The sequence below is a fragment of the Xenopus laevis genome, chromosome 8S, assembly GCF_017654675.1.
Source record: "Xenopus laevis strain J_2021 chromosome 8S, Xenopus_laevis_v10.1, whole genome shotgun sequence".
Classification (NCBI taxonomy): domain Eukaryota; kingdom Metazoa; phylum Chordata; class Amphibia; order Anura; family Pipidae; genus Xenopus; species Xenopus laevis.
This window is the reverse complement of record NC_054386.1, coordinates 41187400-41205282: the sequence shown is the minus strand read 5'-3', so window position 1 is coordinate 41205282 and position 17883 is coordinate 41187400. Positions and strand designations below refer to the sequence as shown.

At 40.4% G+C, this 17883-nt stretch overlaps 1 protein-coding gene across 2 annotated transcripts in view; it reads right to left on the bottom strand.

Annotated features, from left to right (window-relative positions):
* Positions 1-453: 453 nt before the first annotated feature.
* The window catches only part of LOC108700024 (steroidogenic factor 1), a 94554-nt gene continuing 77124 nt past the window's right edge, over positions 454-17883 (bottom strand). Inside the window, exons 1-2 of one of the 2 annotated variants that reach the window (XR_005963801.1) lie at positions 3922-4224; positions 2166-2301 (exon numbers count right to left, since the gene is read on the bottom strand). Coding sequence is in view for 1 of the 2 variants with exons in the window: in XM_018232865.2 (XP_018088354.1) it covers positions 2054-2301 (248 nt within the window). In the remaining variant the exon portion in view is untranslated. Of the gene's footprint in view, positions 2302-3921; positions 4225-17883 lie in introns of those variants that run through there. The other variant, XM_018232865.2, reaches the window with a different exon arrangement.

Sequence of the window (17883 nt, the reverse complement as noted above, 5' to 3'; positions counted from 1 at the left end):
ATTATGGAAAGGTCGGCTCCCAAAGAGTCAATTTTATCCAAATAATCAAAATATTTAAAAATCATTAACCTTTTTTCCTCTATAATAATAAAACAGTACCTTGTATTTGATCCAAACTAAGATATAATTAATCCTTATTGGAAGCAAAACCAGCCTATTGGGTTTATTTAATGCTTACATGATTTTCTAGTAGACTTAGGGGCAGATTTATCAAGGGTCGAATTGAAAATACAAATTTTAAAATTCGAATTTCGAGGTTTTTTTTTAGTGTAATTCTATTAGGGAATAGTCCAAATTCGATACAAATTTAAAACATTGTTAAAAGTCCACCAAATGACTCCAAATCGAATGTAGGAGGTCCCCCATAGGCTAAAACACAAATTCAGCAGATTTGAATTTGATTCAAGTGTAAGGGTCAATCCTATTCACCCGAATTTAAAAAAAAATGTGGTTGTTTTTTTTAATAAACTCCCATAAACTCTAAATTTGACACTTGACAAATGTCCCTTATGGTATGAAGATCCAAATTATGAAAAGATTATATCTTTATCTGGAAAACCCCAGGTTATGAGCAGTCTGACTAACAGGTCCCTGTAATAGTAATTGTATCTGCCCTACATGCTAAATTCCCATTTACTTTGAGGAAAAGGTCATCAAGACTTTTGAAACCCAATATGTGACATTTGCTTAAAGGGCAACTGACTTTCCAATATAACAACAATATAACAACTGGTAACAAGTTTTTTTTTTCAGGAGTAATCATTTAATAGCTTTTTGATTTTCAAAATCAAATGGAGTGCAGGGCTGCTGTCAGGAATCACAGGAGCTCATAATACTGAGCTATAAAGGCCCTTCCCACAGGATGACCCACTTATTAACCCACTGATCACCTGGGCAGAGACCTCCAACAACTGTCAACAAGTACAATGAAAAATAGTGTGCACACACATGACAATGCCCCCAATCCACAGCATTTCTGCTCCATCTTGCCAAAACTCCACCCCTGATCACCCTGCCCCCTTTGTGGCCCACACTTATGTCTCTTAAGGCCTTCCTCTGTTATAAGGAGTAAAGAGTTGGACCTGGCTGTAAATGCTGTGCTGGTAAAAGGGTAATGCAAATTTGGATGTTCCCTTACACAGTCTTTCTTTGTGATCCTTCCAACTTCAGGAACAAGTATGTGGGCTTCCTTGTGCCCCTGCACACTATACTCTGCTCCTTGCTTCAGATTTTCTCCAGTTCCCAGTTCAAGGTACAGGGGGCAGTGTGCACTACCCAAGGGGTAGATATAAATGCTTTGTTTGGCCCTTAGAACTCCAGCATATTTGAAAGTCCTTACATCTAGCATTTTATTTTCTTGCAACAAACAATGTGATCATGCTGTGAGTCACAGACTCCCACAGATTGCTCTGCTGTCAAACAGCATGATTGAGTTGTTTACAGCAACTAAATTAATTAGATTGAGGTAGGTCACTATGAAAAAAAATTTAAAAAAAAATCATTTAAAATATTTGGCAAAAATTTCCATTTTGGGTGTATATACCATAGTTATAGTTCAAAAGTTTGATCAGATTAATAAACAGTCAGATGCAAAATTAAAATTAAGAAACAGCATGTCAATTGGTCTGTTTGGCCTTTTGTAAATATAAATTCTTCTTACTTTTTAAATATGTAATGATATTGCATCGAAACAATTATTCTGAATGTGCACAAACTGCATTTTTAAATAATACTTATATAGCAGTAAGATTCCTCTCTATTCTCTCCCCCCCCTTACCATCTTAAGCGCCACAAACCATTTTGATTGTCATGACTCAAAAAAAAGAAGGAATTTTAACAGGTAATCACATATATAATAACACTTAGTAAATAGCCACAGTTATATTAAAATAAATCTGAAACTTTCCAATACTATAGGTTAAATACATCACCAACATTTTTTTTCTGGACAGGCAGCACTGAAAGAAAAAAAAAAGAATGTCTCCATTTGGTTTGCTGGCTTTCAACCATCTTTAGAAGGCTATTAAACAAAGTCACTTCTCGATGATACCGCTCAAGCCCGCTTGGCGTGGAGCATTTCAATTAGCAAGTTGTTGCAAGGGACTTCCCCACTAAGGTGCTTATGGTACAGATACTCTTCGGCTTGCATGCTGATCGATCGGATTTCGGCTAACCTTACCAAGAGCATGCGGTACTTGTCCATACAGTGAGGATAGTGGCACATTGTATATTCCAGAAGGGCAGTACTGACTTTTTCCTGGGCGCTCTTTGCTAGGCTGTGGTTTTCCAGGAACTTTTCATCTGTAGGGCAGGAAACACAACAGGACATCACAACTAACTTTGTTAGAGCGAAGCATAGTTTCAATGAGGGTGATGGATATGCATCACATTTTGATATACAGTATATTATATACATATAGATAAAATGCTCTACATTCTATAAAGACAATGTTTTGTATAAATGTATGCCTCTCTGTCCTTTGTTATAGGGGTATATTTATCAAAGAGTGAAGTTAATAGTGAAGTTCCGCCACTAGAGTGAAATTCCGCCACTCTCCATTCATTTCTATGGGATTTTTATAGGCGTATTTATCAAAGGGTGAACTTTCACCCATTGATAAATACGCCTTTCAAAATCCCATAGAAATGATTTGAGAGCTGCGGAATTTCACTCTAGTGGCGGAACTTCACTCTTTGATAAATTTACCCCATACAGTTCACACAACTTGTTACCCCAGGACTCATTCTTTTTTCTGTCTTCCCTGGTACTTGTTTAGACTATAGCTTGCAATTGAGTATAGTTATTGGGCTAGTTATTATAGTGGTGATAAAATGTTCTGTAATGCAGCTCTCTTTCATATTGAATGTATCACATTTTGTTGCTTTACCTATTGCACATGGCAGTTGGACTGCCAACTCTATTAGACTGTAGGTTGGTCTTGCCCTCTGAACTGCTAATCTTGTCATTGGCAACACATTGTTTTTATTCTCACCCACTGAAAATTAGTTATATGTGGTCATGCAGAACCAAAACACACAGTGGCGTATCTATAGGTTACTGGACCCACAGCAAATTCAATTTAGGGTCTCAAAATATTGATAAGTTGACTACCACCACTTACATCTACCACCATATATTCAAATGTATTGTTACTTAGGGCTTTGCTGGAACCTCTACACTCCTGGGCATTACAGTCCCAAAATATTGGTAAGCTGACTTACTATACCACAAAATATTGAAATTGCTCTCATCATTAGGAATTATTCCGCTGTAGATCCTCTGGAGAGAATATATACATGAAAAAATGGGACTTAACCCCCTACCCATGTGACCCCAAATACTCAATTTAAATGAATGTACCACAGTATGAAGTAAAAGGCAATATTTATTATACAACACTATGCCAATGTACAGTTAAAACCAATTAAAATAAAACTAAGCAGCGCTGCATGTGCAAAAGGGATCCCTTGCTATAGTATCTAAGTATGCATCAACATAGATGGCAATTAATATGCTGAAATGTATAAGTAGCGTGTCTGGAACCAAGCCGAAGCGCTCCAATAATGAACCAAAATCTCAATTTGTAAGAGAATAAACAGTTCCAGACAATCCGGTAATAATGTTCAGTTAGTAGTAGCCAAGACACGATATTAATATATCCCCAGGTCTGAAGTATGCCAAAAGTCGCCAGATGTGTGTAACAGGCCCCTCTAGCACAAGTCTCCTCGAGATGTCGGTGTGCTACACCATTAGAATATTAAGAGGGATACACCTGCAATATTAGCCAGAGCCCTCACGGGTGAACGCGGTCATTTGGATTTGCCAAAGAGGCCAACAGGCCGTCACGTGAATAACGTGTTTGAGGGTATTGGTGTCTCCCAACGTGACCCGCTCAATTAGAAAATAAAGATATTACCGACCAAGCGGAAGTCCAGGAGCGGCCCCGCTATAAGTCCGTGAGATGGCGTTTAATGACGTCTTCACTGTGGCTCCATAGGAATTATTCAAGGCAATCCTAGCACTTCAGACCTGCGAGAGGGGATCCTCACATACACAGCATGCGCTGCACCTCGACAGCCGTTTCGCCACAAGCGTGGCTTTGTCAAGAGGCCAGATAACCGGAAATGGTGTGTTATTTAAAGGAAACGTCATGTGACTGTGAACTCTAGGTGCCATGGGAACTACTCCAAACAATTGCATCCAGTAGTAAATGAAGTTACACACATTCGATAATTGAAACTCGGCAAGCATTTGTTGCCAATTGATTTCTTTAGTCAGTTTTCACCTTCTCTTATATAGGACAATTATTTCCAGGTTAAAGATGTGAGAAGTGATAATAAAGTGCAATATTGGGTAATTCTGTATTGTTTCATGGCATCTTAAATGAAAGCATAGTGATGAAGATATTACAATAAAGGCAAAATAGCAATCAAATAAACCAATAGTACATTTAAGGGGCCGATTCATCAAGCTCGAGTGAAGGATTCGAAGTAAAAAAACTTCGAATTTCGAAGTGTTTTTTGGGCTACTTCAACCATCGAATGGGCTACTTCGACCTTCGACTACGAATCGAAGGATTCGAACTAAAAATCGTTCGACTATTCGACCATTCGATAGTCAAAGTACTGCCTCTTCGACTTCGACCCCCTACTTCGGCAGCTAAAAGCTACCGAAGTCAATGTTAGCCTATGGGGAAGGTCCCCATAGGCTTGCCCAAATTTTTTTGATCGAAGGATATTCCTTTGATCGTTGGTTTAAAATCCTTCGAATCGTTCGATTCGAAGGATTTAATCGTTCAATCGTTCGATCGAATTTTCTGCGCTAAATCCTTCGACTTCGATATTCGAAGTCGAAGGATTTTAGTTCCTAGTCGAATATCGAGGGTTAATTAACCCTCGATATTCGACCCTTGATGAATCGGCCCCTTAGTAAGCTGAATTGAATTAAACAGCAATATGGAACGGGAGCAAAAACCACAGTGTCTTTGAATAAACACGCCAGAGGCGCCTGGCGTGTTTATACAAAGACACTGTGGTTTTTGCTCCCGTTCCATATTGCCTGATGAAGCAGGAAATGCCTGCGAAACGCGTTGCAATACTGTTTTGTGAATAAAACTATTATTGAAAATTACCACTTTCGTTGGTGTCTGCTTGGAGGAGGTAAGTTCATTACTACCTCCTCTGAATTACCCATTGGGTTTTTAAGTGCTTTTAGCTATTTTTATCCTTTTGGCGCCTCTGTTTTGTCTTACTACCATCCTGATCATTTGAAGATATTATTGTCTGCGCTGGATTTTGTACAATAATCTGAACATTTCGGGCTTTTACACCAATTTCATGTAAGAAATATTTAGATTTTTTGCGCGACAATCCGAAAAAGTTGTGTTTTTCGTGCGACAGTCCGAAAAAGTCGCAGTTTTTCCCAGTCCGATTCTTTTCGAATTTTTTTATTGATAAATAAGGGTTTCTAGTTTGAGCAGACTTTTTTTATTTAAAAAATCTTGAAAAATTTGGATTTTAATAAAAAAAAACCCCTAACTCTTGGAGCATTCCCATAACACCTGAACTAGGAACTGCCACTTATATGGCTGTGTCAACCAATGTAACCTACAGCACTTAATATCCTCCTATTTGTGTTTGTCATCTTCCCATTTAAGATCTTTGGGGCAGGACCCTCCGATCTCTTAATTAATTATTTGCATTTATTACTTTAATGATCCCCTGTTTGCTCCACTCATTTATTATTCTGCTGTACTGTGCTTTGTTCTCAAGTATACATACAATTACAATAGAGGCATAGAAGTCTAGCTTGCCTACAACTGGAGAAGTGCTGCTTTTGCTGTGCTGATTCTGGTCGATTTATTGTCCATTGAAGAACAGTATATCATTGTTGGTTTATCCGCAACACAATGTAGTTGTAGTAGTGCAATAACGTACGCTTAGGAATACTGATTTAAATATGAAATAGCTAGGGAGGGAAATATAGAGATTGCGTGGGAGATATGGAAGCAATTTCTGTAAAAGGTACAGGTTATTTTACATTTCTAGAGGTGAGTGATTTATCAGAAAACATGATGGCAGCAGCTTTATTCATGCTCTGAATCACTCGCTGACATTACACATATTGCCTGTGATATTATCTGAGTAAATCATCATCTCTGTGATCCACAAAGTAAGAAACAGAACACTTCTATGCCCCCTTTTAATTACAAAGCCACCTAGCATTTCAGTTATCTACTGAACGCACAGTAATCTTAAAGGACCAGTAACATCAAAATTTTTTTAAAAAAAATTTGTTACAATACAACGGAAAAAAACACCAAGGCAAATTAAAATTTCAAATTTCAAAGCCTTTATTAAGAAATAACTTACTGAAACTGCACTTCCTGTCCTCTTCAGAAATGGCGATATGGCGACCATCCATAGTGCAGTGCTGGATTTGTCCTCCCTGGCTAGCTCCCATAGTCTGACAGCAGGAAGACGGTGCTGGAATGCGGCCCGGCTGGATGAAGAGCTGAAGTGCCCTCACAAAATGGTCTCTACCTCCCCGGCCCCTGGGTGCTTCACATGCAGGCGGCAGTTGTCGGTGGCAGTGACCGGGAGCTGAAGACGGAGGTGAAAGGAGGAGTGCTGATAAACCGGAGGAGGAGGGGAGCTTCTCTCCAGAGCGGGACTAAGGAGGCTTCCGAGCAGCGGCGGGATGCAGATCCGTGCATGACAATGGCTGAGTGCTGCTGCTGCTGCCTGTGAAAAAAGCGTGCGGCTGTCGGTGTGCGCTCACGTTTGCGCCTCACATAGACACCGGCCCGACACCAGCCGCACACTCTCAGCAGCAGCAAAGAAATGATCCTCCGTCAAGAGCGGCATTGTACACATTCCAACGGCTCTGGCTCCTTCCCGACTCCCCCGCTCAGCCACAAAGCAGAGACACAGCCCCAGCAGCGAATCCTCCTCACTGTACGCCGCCAAAGTTACATCCCTCGCTCCCACGGAAACTCACGACGGCTCCTCAGTAAACCGACGAGCGCTCAGAGAGAAAAAAAAACTTCAGCTCCCGGTCACTGCCAACGACAACTGCATGTGAAGCACCCAGGGGCCGGGGAGGTAGAGACCATTTTTTGAGGGCACTTCAGCTCTTCATCCAGCCGGGCCGCATTCCAGCACCGTCTTCCTGCTGTCAGACTATGGAAGCTAGCCAGGGAGGACAAATCCAGCACTGCACTATGGATGGTCGCCATATAGCCGTTTCTGAAGAGGACAGGAAGTGGAGTTTCGGTAAGTTATTTCTTAATAAAGGCTTTGAAATTTGAAATTTTAATTTGTCTTGGTGTTTTTTTTCGTTGTATTAACGAATTTTTTTTTAAAAAAAAATTGATGTTACTGGTCCTTTAAAGGGAGGACTGTCTGGGAGCGGTGGTAGTTATAGCTCAAAACAGGTGTAGAATCACAAAGGAAATACTCCCTGTAACAGATGGCTCAATGAGGGTACAGGTGGCCAATAGTTTGTGCAATTTCATGTAATGTTGTCATTATGATTTATTAAAAAAGATGTAAAAAAAAATATATTTTTTCATTTTTTATTTCCTAATCAGTTGTCCTTGACAAGTAACAAACAAAGTGATACAGCTGGCTTTCTCTTCTGCCTAGCTAGATATACTATAAAAAGCTATATTCCAATTCAGTCCCGGCTGTCGGATCAAACATGTTTATTATTATTTCCTGTAACATTGTCTTTTTTCTTTATATGGATTTTGTATTGCATCATCTAACTTGCATATCCTCGTTGTCATCAATATGACTTTAACAGAGAAGATGTGGTTCATTTTGAGCGTCGGCTTAGATACTTCGGAACCAAACTACCTGCAACTTCCCAGACATCTCCACCAATGACCAAGCAGAAAATGAGCTTTTTTTGTAATATAAGCTGGGGCTGATTATTAAATTCTGATGCTAATTGCATTGCTCTATGTGCTGCTGTGTAGTAATTATTTGTATTAATTACTAACAGGCCGGGCCAAGGGGTAGGCAGAGTAGGCACGTGCCTAGGGCGCAAGGCTGGGGGGGCACCAGGCACGAACCTCCTCTGTCGCCTACCCCCAGACCAGTGCCTGACTATCCATGTATTTTCCATCTTCTTGCACTCCTGCGTATGCGCGCGAATGTACGCTCGCACTAATTCACGCATGCACACGTTTGCAGCAATTAACGCATGCGCAGGAGCACAAAAATAAGTAAAAACCACATCTTTCTTGCGCATGTGCACACCAGTGCCACCTTGCGCACTCGGGCTAAGCTGGCTCCGCGTCCACCGGCTTGCCGTGGGCTACTGTGCGGCGCAGCCCGGCCCTGATTACTAATCAGTCTTGTATTGTGACATTTCTATTATATGTGTACTGTATATTGTGAGTCAGTCCCTAAGCTCAGTAAGTGACAACAACACAGAGCATGTTCAGTGAATCAGCAGAAAAGAAGATGAGGACCTACTGGGACATCTTTGGACAGATATTTACTGCTAAAGGGCTGTGGTTGCCTTTGGCTGGTACAGAAGCCCAAAACATAGGGGCACATTTATCAAAGGTCTAATTTTTTTAAACTATATTTAATCTGAATATAATCAAAATTCGACTGGGGGTTATTTATTAAAAAAGTCGAATATCTCAAACTCAGACGAATATTACAAATTCGAAATTCGACCAAACTCAATTTGTCAGGAAGGCTACTAAGATGTCCAAATTGGTCCCTGGAGATTACCCTGTCACTAGCTTGCAGAAAGAAGTGGAAGATACCAAATAGAAGGTAATGGTTAAAAATCACAGTTTACATGCCTTAAAGTCTGGAACTCAGAAGTGAGCATTTCAAAGTGTTAGAAAGGGTTTTCTCTCTAAATACTTTTTAGGCGTACAGGTATGGGATTCGCTATCCAGCAACCCATTATCAAGAAAGCTCTGAATTATGGGAAGGCCATTTCCCATAGACTCAATTTTAATCAAATAATCTCAATTTTTTCTGTAACAATAAAAAGTACCTTGTGCGTTATCCCAGCTAAAAAATAAGTAATCGTTATTGGAGCCAAAATAAACCTATTGGGTATATTTAATACTTAACTGATTTTTTAACAGTGTTAAGTTATGGAGATCCAAATTATGGACCCCTTCTCTGGAAAACCCCAGGTCCTGAGCATTCTGGATAACAGATCCTATTCCTTTATTATGTAATACCTCACAACTGTCCCATTTTTCGATTGACAGTCCCGATTCTGACAGTTCAACCTGCAGCCCTGGTTTGTTACAGAAATGTCCCAACTTTCTCTTTAATCTCCTGCACTGAACAGCCAGAAAAGATATAAATGGGGGAATGTAATAAAATTCAGTAACGGAAAAAATATTTGCAATGTGAAAAGTTTTGCCTCTGTATGAAAATGTTTTCCTTTGCATGGATTTAAGATAGCTTTTGCGAACCCAGAAACTGTTTAGCGACCACTTCCGACAGAGAAAGAAGGTTTGGGAATATTATAGTTTCAAGTTGTTACGTTGCTCCAAAAGATTATGACACATTCAAGCATTTCTTAAAAGTGGCCAAAGCGCAATGAAAATTCGCAATGCAATAACAGTTTAAGGAAGAGTATTACATTGTGAAATTATAACATTCGGCCAATGGTTTCTAAAGATAAGCAGGCCTCTTGGGGAAACTGTGACTTGCATCTTAAAGGGCAATTTACCTTCATTAGCAAAACTGTAATACATAAAACCTGACCCCAAAACCCTCAGAAATGTGTTCAAACTTTCTATAACCTGCCAAATTTTGTTAAATGTGGTATTTAGGGGTGTGGCTTGGTGAAAAAATTTCACAGTGCTCCGCAACGCAAATCTTGTCCCTCTTTCTGTTTTTCAAATGTTGGGAGGTATATTATGTGTCTGGATACTTTTGGCTTTATAGGGATTATCTTTCAGCTATAAAATACAGAACCTCCCATTATATTTTGTACCGCATAAAGCACTTGAAATTCAACAGTGAGCAGACTTTATCTAATGAAATTAAAATAAAAAGCATACGTGCATATTATGAATAAAACATGCACAACAAGATGCAAGAAACGCTTTGTACCAAGACAGCCGAAAGTGCCAACAGATGAAACAAAAGGCACAAATGAGCATTATCTTCATTGCAGGAAAGTACTGTTCTGGGGAGAACAAAGACAATTTCTCATTTTACATCAGCTCAAACTAGTCAAAGCATTTCTTATATTACTAAGGAATTTTAATTCTTAAATATTTTACTTTAAAGTGCTATCTTGTAACCCAACAGTCAATATATTGTGAGAAGGGATTTTGAGTTGAAAGCACAATTTATTGACAATGTTTTCAATAATTCTTGCTTGTTCAAGGCAGGAAATCGGTGATATGTTTTCCATATTAAAATCATGTGGCCCAGCACCTTACCCAGAAACCTTTTGAGGAATAAAAGCTGCACATCTCTGCTTTTCCTGCAGTTATTTCATAATAACCAGAAAAGCATTGCATTGATGAAAGACAAAGTAATATGCAGGGCTCAATCTGCAGTCGTTGTCTAACTCACCTGATTCTCAGAGAGGAACTATTCAGTATTTAATTGAATATCTGAATAATCTTTTCATTCTGCCGAGCCATAAAGATTGTTGGCTAAATAACATAGATTCACTTCATATTGAAGCAGCATAGCATTTGGCCGTTTCACAATGAAGCCCATCACACATACAGACGTGCCTCCGATTATTTCTATACCCTCAAGTGTTCTCCACATTCACAACCGCTTTTGTTTAGATGAAGCTGTTGATAACTTGGAAATGGTTAAGGGAATGTGCTGGCTTATAAAAAGCCCTATTTCCCCTTCTGCACTGACTACTCAGTGAATGCAAGATATGAAATCGAATGACAGGTCAACCCATTAAGGCTCTATTAAGTCCTTCTGTTGAATGAATACTTCCCAGGGCGATCGTCATAAATATTGCCGTTTTGAGAAGCTCTGATATTAATTAAAACACTTTACCTGCTCATAAGAGAAATCTATTTAACGGCAACACAAATAGAACCCTCTCCAGTCAATGCCTCTGCTTTGATTGTGTGGGAAATGTTGAAATTCTGTTGACTAAAGCAATTACATCATGAATGCGAGATAAAATCCATTTCAGCACAGCTGAGCCTCCATCCAGGCATGAACGCCCAGCAGGGTGAGAAGGGATATTACCTCTCCTAACAAACACAATATCAACAGCTAAACAACAGTTAGTAAGATATTTTTTTCAAAAAAAAACCTTAGTATTTTGAATATAATAAAGCATTAGCCAGGCAGCTCATAAACTCAAAGACATTTTTGTATGCACAAGATTCTTTAAAAAGTATGATAAAATAACTAGTTCCTGGAGTGGTTCCTCCTGTAAGGGAATTTCCCAAGAAACAATAAATCTGCATTAAATTTTCCTATAAGTTGCAGAAGGAAAGGATGCACCAGGACATCTGATCTTTATTGGTGAGTAGTTGAGTGCGGAGGAAATTTAAAGGCAAATTAGATAATAGCCAGAACAGTACCACAACCATTGGAAGCTTAAAAAAAATTTTTGTCATGTCACCAACAGTCACAAAAATCACAGTGCTTTTCTCTTCAAAACTCAGATTTTGTAGATATCCAACAAATTTTCTTGTTTCCTCTTGCCACGTTTTTAACATTTTAGGAGCCCAAAGCTGGTTTGATCCATTCAATCGGCACTTTTAGAGGAAGTATTTCTATCACTCCACATACTATTCTCATGAGTTCTGAAGGTTTCCTTTGCCATTAAAGTCTATTGAAACCTAGCACAAGGCAAGAAAATATTTGCTAGGATGTTATTAAAATTAAAACAAATTAAAGCAACTTTGGATTTTAGTGAATTAGCGTTGTCCTGGCGAATTTAAGCCTGGCGAAGTGTTTCTATGTGAGAGAAGCGGATGCTAGCTCAAATTTGGCACTGTGAATCTGCCCCTTAGTATGAGACTGTGTTGAGAGTGATAATCTGAGACAATTTGCAACTGGTTTTTGTTTTTTTTTTTAGTTATTTAGCTTTTTTAGTTATTTAGCTTTTTATTCATCAGTTCGCCAGTTTGTAATTTCAGCAATATTACCCTAGCAACCATGCATTGATTTGAATAAGAGACTTGAATATGAATAGGAGAGGCCTGAATAGAAAGCCGAGTAATACAAAGTAGCAATAACAATAAATTTGTATCCTTACAGAGCAATTTTCATTGCGCATTGCCCACTTTTAAGAAATGCTTGAAGGTGTCATAATCTTTGTAACAACTTTTTCAGTAATAAGTTTTATTACATTCACTGCGCACTGGCGCAAATTATAAAATTCGCAAACCTTCTTCCACCTTCGGAAGTGTACGCTAAACAGTTTACGGGTTCGCAAAATCTATATTAAATTCGCACAAAGGAAAATTTGTTTGCGAAAAGGCATAACTTTTTGCATTGCAAATATTTTTTACGTTACCGACTTTTATTACATTCCCCGAATAGTGCAGTAGCACTAACTTTTTTCTCTTGCTCCATCTGAGCTTTTCTTGTCTACAGTGTTTTTTTTTCTACACCTGACCTGGTGCTAGCTCCTTCCTTGTCTCATGCCCTGCAGCCAGATCAAATTACTCCAGCTGTGACAAGGAGAGCAACAGCAGCTGCTCACAAAACTGTGGAACATCTCATAGGCCAGTACACGCCTGTACACGCCTCCTTCGGTTCCCTGATTTCAGTTCAGAAGAAAGGGAAACAAGGTAGGAACCATTGATCATACTAAAGCCCTGCAGCCTGCTCACCACCCTCCCACCCACACGGTCAGTCAGTGCCTTTGCTTTGTATTATTCAAAGTTGTCCCTGGATGATTGTGCCGACTACTGGTGCACTTTCTTGTCAAAGCCAGATCATGTAAAATAACCGTGCCATCCTGCTATGAGCCATTGTACTATGACTTCTGGGGGTATTTGTACATTTAATTGCCACTGCGCCATTATGTTATGACTTCTGGGGCTATTTGTACATGAAATTGCCATCCTTTATATTTAATAAAAATAAAAAGTTATTTTAAAAAAATGTTTCAATGTCCAACACTGTTACTGGGGTGGGGATAAGCAGACAAAAATATTTTTTTATCTCCAAACAGCGTGATTCTTACCTAAGGCCCGCCTGAGACGGCTCCTGCAATGCCGCCACCTCTCGCCGACTTACCTGTCGGGAGGGGAGGCAGGAACACTAATGCGGAGAGCGCAATTGCGCTCTCTCGCATTAGTAAAGCTGAATTTCCGGTTAAAAAAATGGAAATTCGGCTCTTAAAGGTACCAGGAGTAGCTTTTTGCCGCCCCTGGAAACCTCTCCGGTGTTGCCGCCTGAGGCGAGCATCTCAGCTCGCCTCATTGGCGGCACGCCCCTGCCTCCAAAAGCTAAGTTTCACTGTAGTGATGATTGAATCTTACCTGTTTCATTTCACCAAAAATGTTGGTACCCTAGAGGTTCTGGCCCTGGAAATCAGGTTTCCTGGTGGGCTTGAGGCACCCCAGTCTGACAACAGAAATGCCGGTTTAAGTCTCAAAACAAGCCACTTTCCCTCCCCCTCGGATAAATTCACTATAGTGAATATAGTGAATAGTGAGTCTGTTGCACATTAAGTAGTTGTCAGAGTCAGTAAGAGTGTTTAGTTAGAACAATGTAAAAATAAAGGCTGGGCACAGGTCTTTCAGATAAGATCTTTGCAGATCTCTCAGTGCCACTGGACTTACTTCATGGTTATTCCACCCTTAATTTAAACAGTGTATTACCATTGCAGAATCCTTTAAAGGATAACTAAACCCCCTTGCTAATAAAAACCCCTACCCTCCATACTCCGCCTTCCCTGCAGGTGTAAATGCCCATAAGCCTGCATTGCAATTATACCTCGTTGCAGAGTCAGCGCAGCGGAGCTCACTGGGGCCATCTTCAGCTCTTCAGCAATCTTCGTTAATTAAGCGCCGTATTGACACTTTCAAAGCTGGAGCAGTCTTCTGCTTCGTGATAACTGTGCATGTGCAAGTGATGAAATTACAGAAGTACCAGACCCGAAGATTATCGAAGCTCTGAAATATGAGCTCCGCTGCGCGGACTCTGCAACGAGGGGTAATTACAGGCTTAGGGGCGCGGGGAGGGGGGTACTATGGAGGGTAGAGTGTAGGGTTTTTTATAAGCAAGGGGGTTTAGTTCTCCTTTAAAGAACTTTACGATTACCTATTTTCCAATCTAGCATTGCTGGGAAAAGGGGTGATCCAGACCTGCCTGTGCTAATATTTAATTTAATTAGCAATAGTCTTGGCTAGAGAATAAGCATCTCAGATTTCCTGACAACGCTCTTATCACAAATCAGCTGACCATGATAACTGGAAATGTTGTGTTCCAGATTATAAATAAAAACTAATTTTTCTCACTCAGACTTTTCTTTGTGACTCTGAACCATTTTAAATTATTTTCCTAAATATATTTTTCTGTTCTTCTGTATATTTTTATAAACATATCTATAAAAGCAGGTTTAATGCAAGTTTGTTTCCTTGTTTCCGGATATCTTACTAACTCCCTTTCTGGTTTTCTAAATTGCCATTTATCAATTAATTTACATTTTAGGGTTGATGATTATTTTAGATTTATTGGTAAAGGTAAAAACCTTTCCTTTTTCACAAATAAAAAAAAGATGTGTTAGGGGGGACCCTGAGACAGTAGCCCCGGTGGAGACTGGGCCCCCAGTCCGACCCTGCATTTGACTGTAAGCTCCACTGGGGCAGAGACTGATGTTACAGAGCATGAAAATACCATGGGGCAGATTTAATTAAGGGCGAAGTGGCTGTCGCTTGTGAAAATTTGCTAGAAATTTGCTAGAAGGGACATTGCCAATTTACTAACAAACATAGTGGACAATCACTGGCAAAAGAGACTGTCGCTAGTGCAGTTTCGCACCCTATTTCCAGGCGATTTTGTGCTCCAGCAAACAAATGTTACTCCTCAAATTCATTGAAGTGCGAATTTTACAGAACATTACCCCTTTCGCCAAAGTTTTCTTCGCCACCTTCGACCTGGTGAGCTGATAAAATAAAGCTACATCCTCCATAATCTTATGTCAGTGACATCATAGCTTGTATGCTGGTAAGTCAATACAGTTCTAAAAAAAACGCTGACTTTTTTCATATTTTAAAGCGGCATTGCCTTCAAAAGTTCTAAGCATTAAAGTTTTTGTGTTAACAATTTTTTGAACCAATTGAAGGGGCCCTAGGTGACCCAGCCAGCTTACCCCAACTTTCCCCGTTGCATGTGTGGTGATGTCACACGTTTATGCACATATGCGACAACGATGTGCGCACCGTTCTCAAGCGCACGTTTTGTCTGGTGAGCAGGTGTGTCTGGTCTAGGGGTAGGCAGAAGAGGCAGCTGCCCAGCGCCCCCAATTGTTGCTCCCTAGGCAGCTGCCTCTTCTGCCTACCCCTAGTTCCGGCCCTATAATGGGCATGCCACATTTGTTTTAGGGTGGGTGCATGTCTAGGGCATTAGAGGACCTCTTTTGTTTTTTTTTTGCTTCCTTGGACATTTTTGTGATTAGTGGCCATTTTAAGCATTTGTACCAACATCTCTAATAAAGACATATATATGACCTATATGTACCTGCCCTATTCAAATTGACCCAAGTGTAAAAGTACTAATGAAGTTTCACTAGGCAGAATTGAATGCTAGTGAAAGATCGATATGAAATGCTAATGAAACTTCGCCAGCATTCAGCCACTGAGACGTATCTTCACATTTTGTGAAATAGCGTAGTGGTAACAAATTTGCACCTGAAGAAGTGGTGCAAACTGAGGCAGATCGTTTGCTGGCGAAAATTCGCCCTTTAGTGAATTTGCCCCCATGTCTTATGACAATGCACATTCTGTGGGTTTCTGGCTAGAAAGGAGGAGAACATTAAACATTAACATTAAAAGAACATTAAAAACAATGGATCTCTTTTTTTGCTGTGAGCATAACATGGGAAATTAAATCCATTCCGTGTCAACCTGCAAGGACATCTGAAAAAGCTAGCAATCTCGTCTTTTAAGCAGCAAATGAAATTCCGTGTATGTAAACACTAACGTTATGCATTTGGCTTGGTTAAGAAGAAGAAGGCGCATGAACCCAACCAGATCATCAAAAATATCCTTTATATTTTAAAATGCAATGAACTCTCAGCCTTTACCTTATCTACTGTATATAAAATCTAGTAAGGGACAATGAAAACAGAATTTACATTCGCAAGTCTAAGTCTTCCCAGAGCAGATGGTGGCACGGGACTGTGATACTTATTACCCTGGGCTGGTGCATTTTTTCCGGAACTGGCCCAGACGAAAACATATTGGCACTTCCAGTGAATTTGGCTTTCCTTGTCCTTTAAAGGATAAGTAAACCTTCAAAACAAGTGAATGTAAAATTCACAAGAGTGCTATTCTAAGAACTTTTGCAATTTACATTCATTATTACATTCATTCATTCTTATTATTCCAAAATATTAAGGGATACATGTGCTGTTAATATTAATGAATTTTGTTACAACAGCGCCGCCTGCTGTTCAGTTTCTGACCAGTCTGACCACAAGTTGTCGGGAGAAAGAGGCTGCTCTGATGTTCTTCTGCTTATGAAAACAATTAGAAACCTTTCTCACATCTTTCCCAAGTGGAAGAACATCAGAGCAGCCTCTTTCTTTCTCCTGACAACTTCCTTGACTATTTGGTGGTCAGACTGGTCAGAAAATGACCAGCAGGTGGCACTGTTGTAACAAAATGTAATGATATTAACAACACATATTTCCCTTGCCCTCTCCATGTCAGTACGTATTGGGTTAGCTCCTCCCCTTATGTCACATCAGAAGAACCCTCCCAATCAAACTCAATAAAGCTGACACCTGAACCCTAGACCGGTGTCTTTTTTTGTTCTTCTCTTATGCCACTCCTTTGGGAGCGTAGTCTTATTTTTGGAAAAGGGACTAGCAAGGGCCTGCCCATAAGTCGTCCCTGGAACAGCCTTTTCCTTCTGATCACCTACTATAGCGGAGAATTGGCTTTCCTATTCTGGATTGGTCCGACATTGGTTATACCTGGGAGTTCCCCTGCTTCCCGAGTGACCCAGTCTGCTCAAAAAGCATCCGACGCCCTGAGCCGTTTCATCACTATGGGGCTCCATAATTTTTCGGAAGTGGGAAGAGAGGATGTGTAGGGCTTTCTTTTTTGAAGCTGATGATGTTGCAACTGCACAGCTTTTAGCGATCGCGTCACTTCCGCCGCGCCGCTTCCTGTCAGTGAGTGTCGGCGAGCTGCTGTGCGGTGCCATCTGAGTCCGGTTGGTTTTCCAAAGGCCAGTAAGCTTAGTGGGACATTAGGGAGGCTTGAGGTTCATTAGGTCTCAGCACCTAACTCCTCATTTTTTCCAGGCCAATTTTCCTGATAGTCCCAGCCGCATCCTCCCTGAAGTCTAGTTCCCCTGTAGAGGTAAACACGATTTTATTGGCAGGTCTGCCTGCGGAGCAGGCACAGTCTCTCTAGCACATATCCCTAACCCAAGTGTTTTGTTTTCCTCTTAGTGCCATGAATACTGCCACTAGGCGGAAGGAGGCTTCCGATCCCTCCAGCATGCCAGAAGCAGCTCCAGGAGCATGCCTAGGCTGTACAGGGCAGACCCTGCCTAGCACAAGATTATGCCAATCCTGTCTTTCGGAAGTTGCAGCTGCCTCAGCTGGTCCTCCTCCGGACCTAGGAGCTTGGGTAAAATAAGTTGTGGCCCAGGAGTTGGGTTCAATCTCCGTAGCTAAGAGGTAGCTAAGAGGAAGAGCCGGGAGGCTTC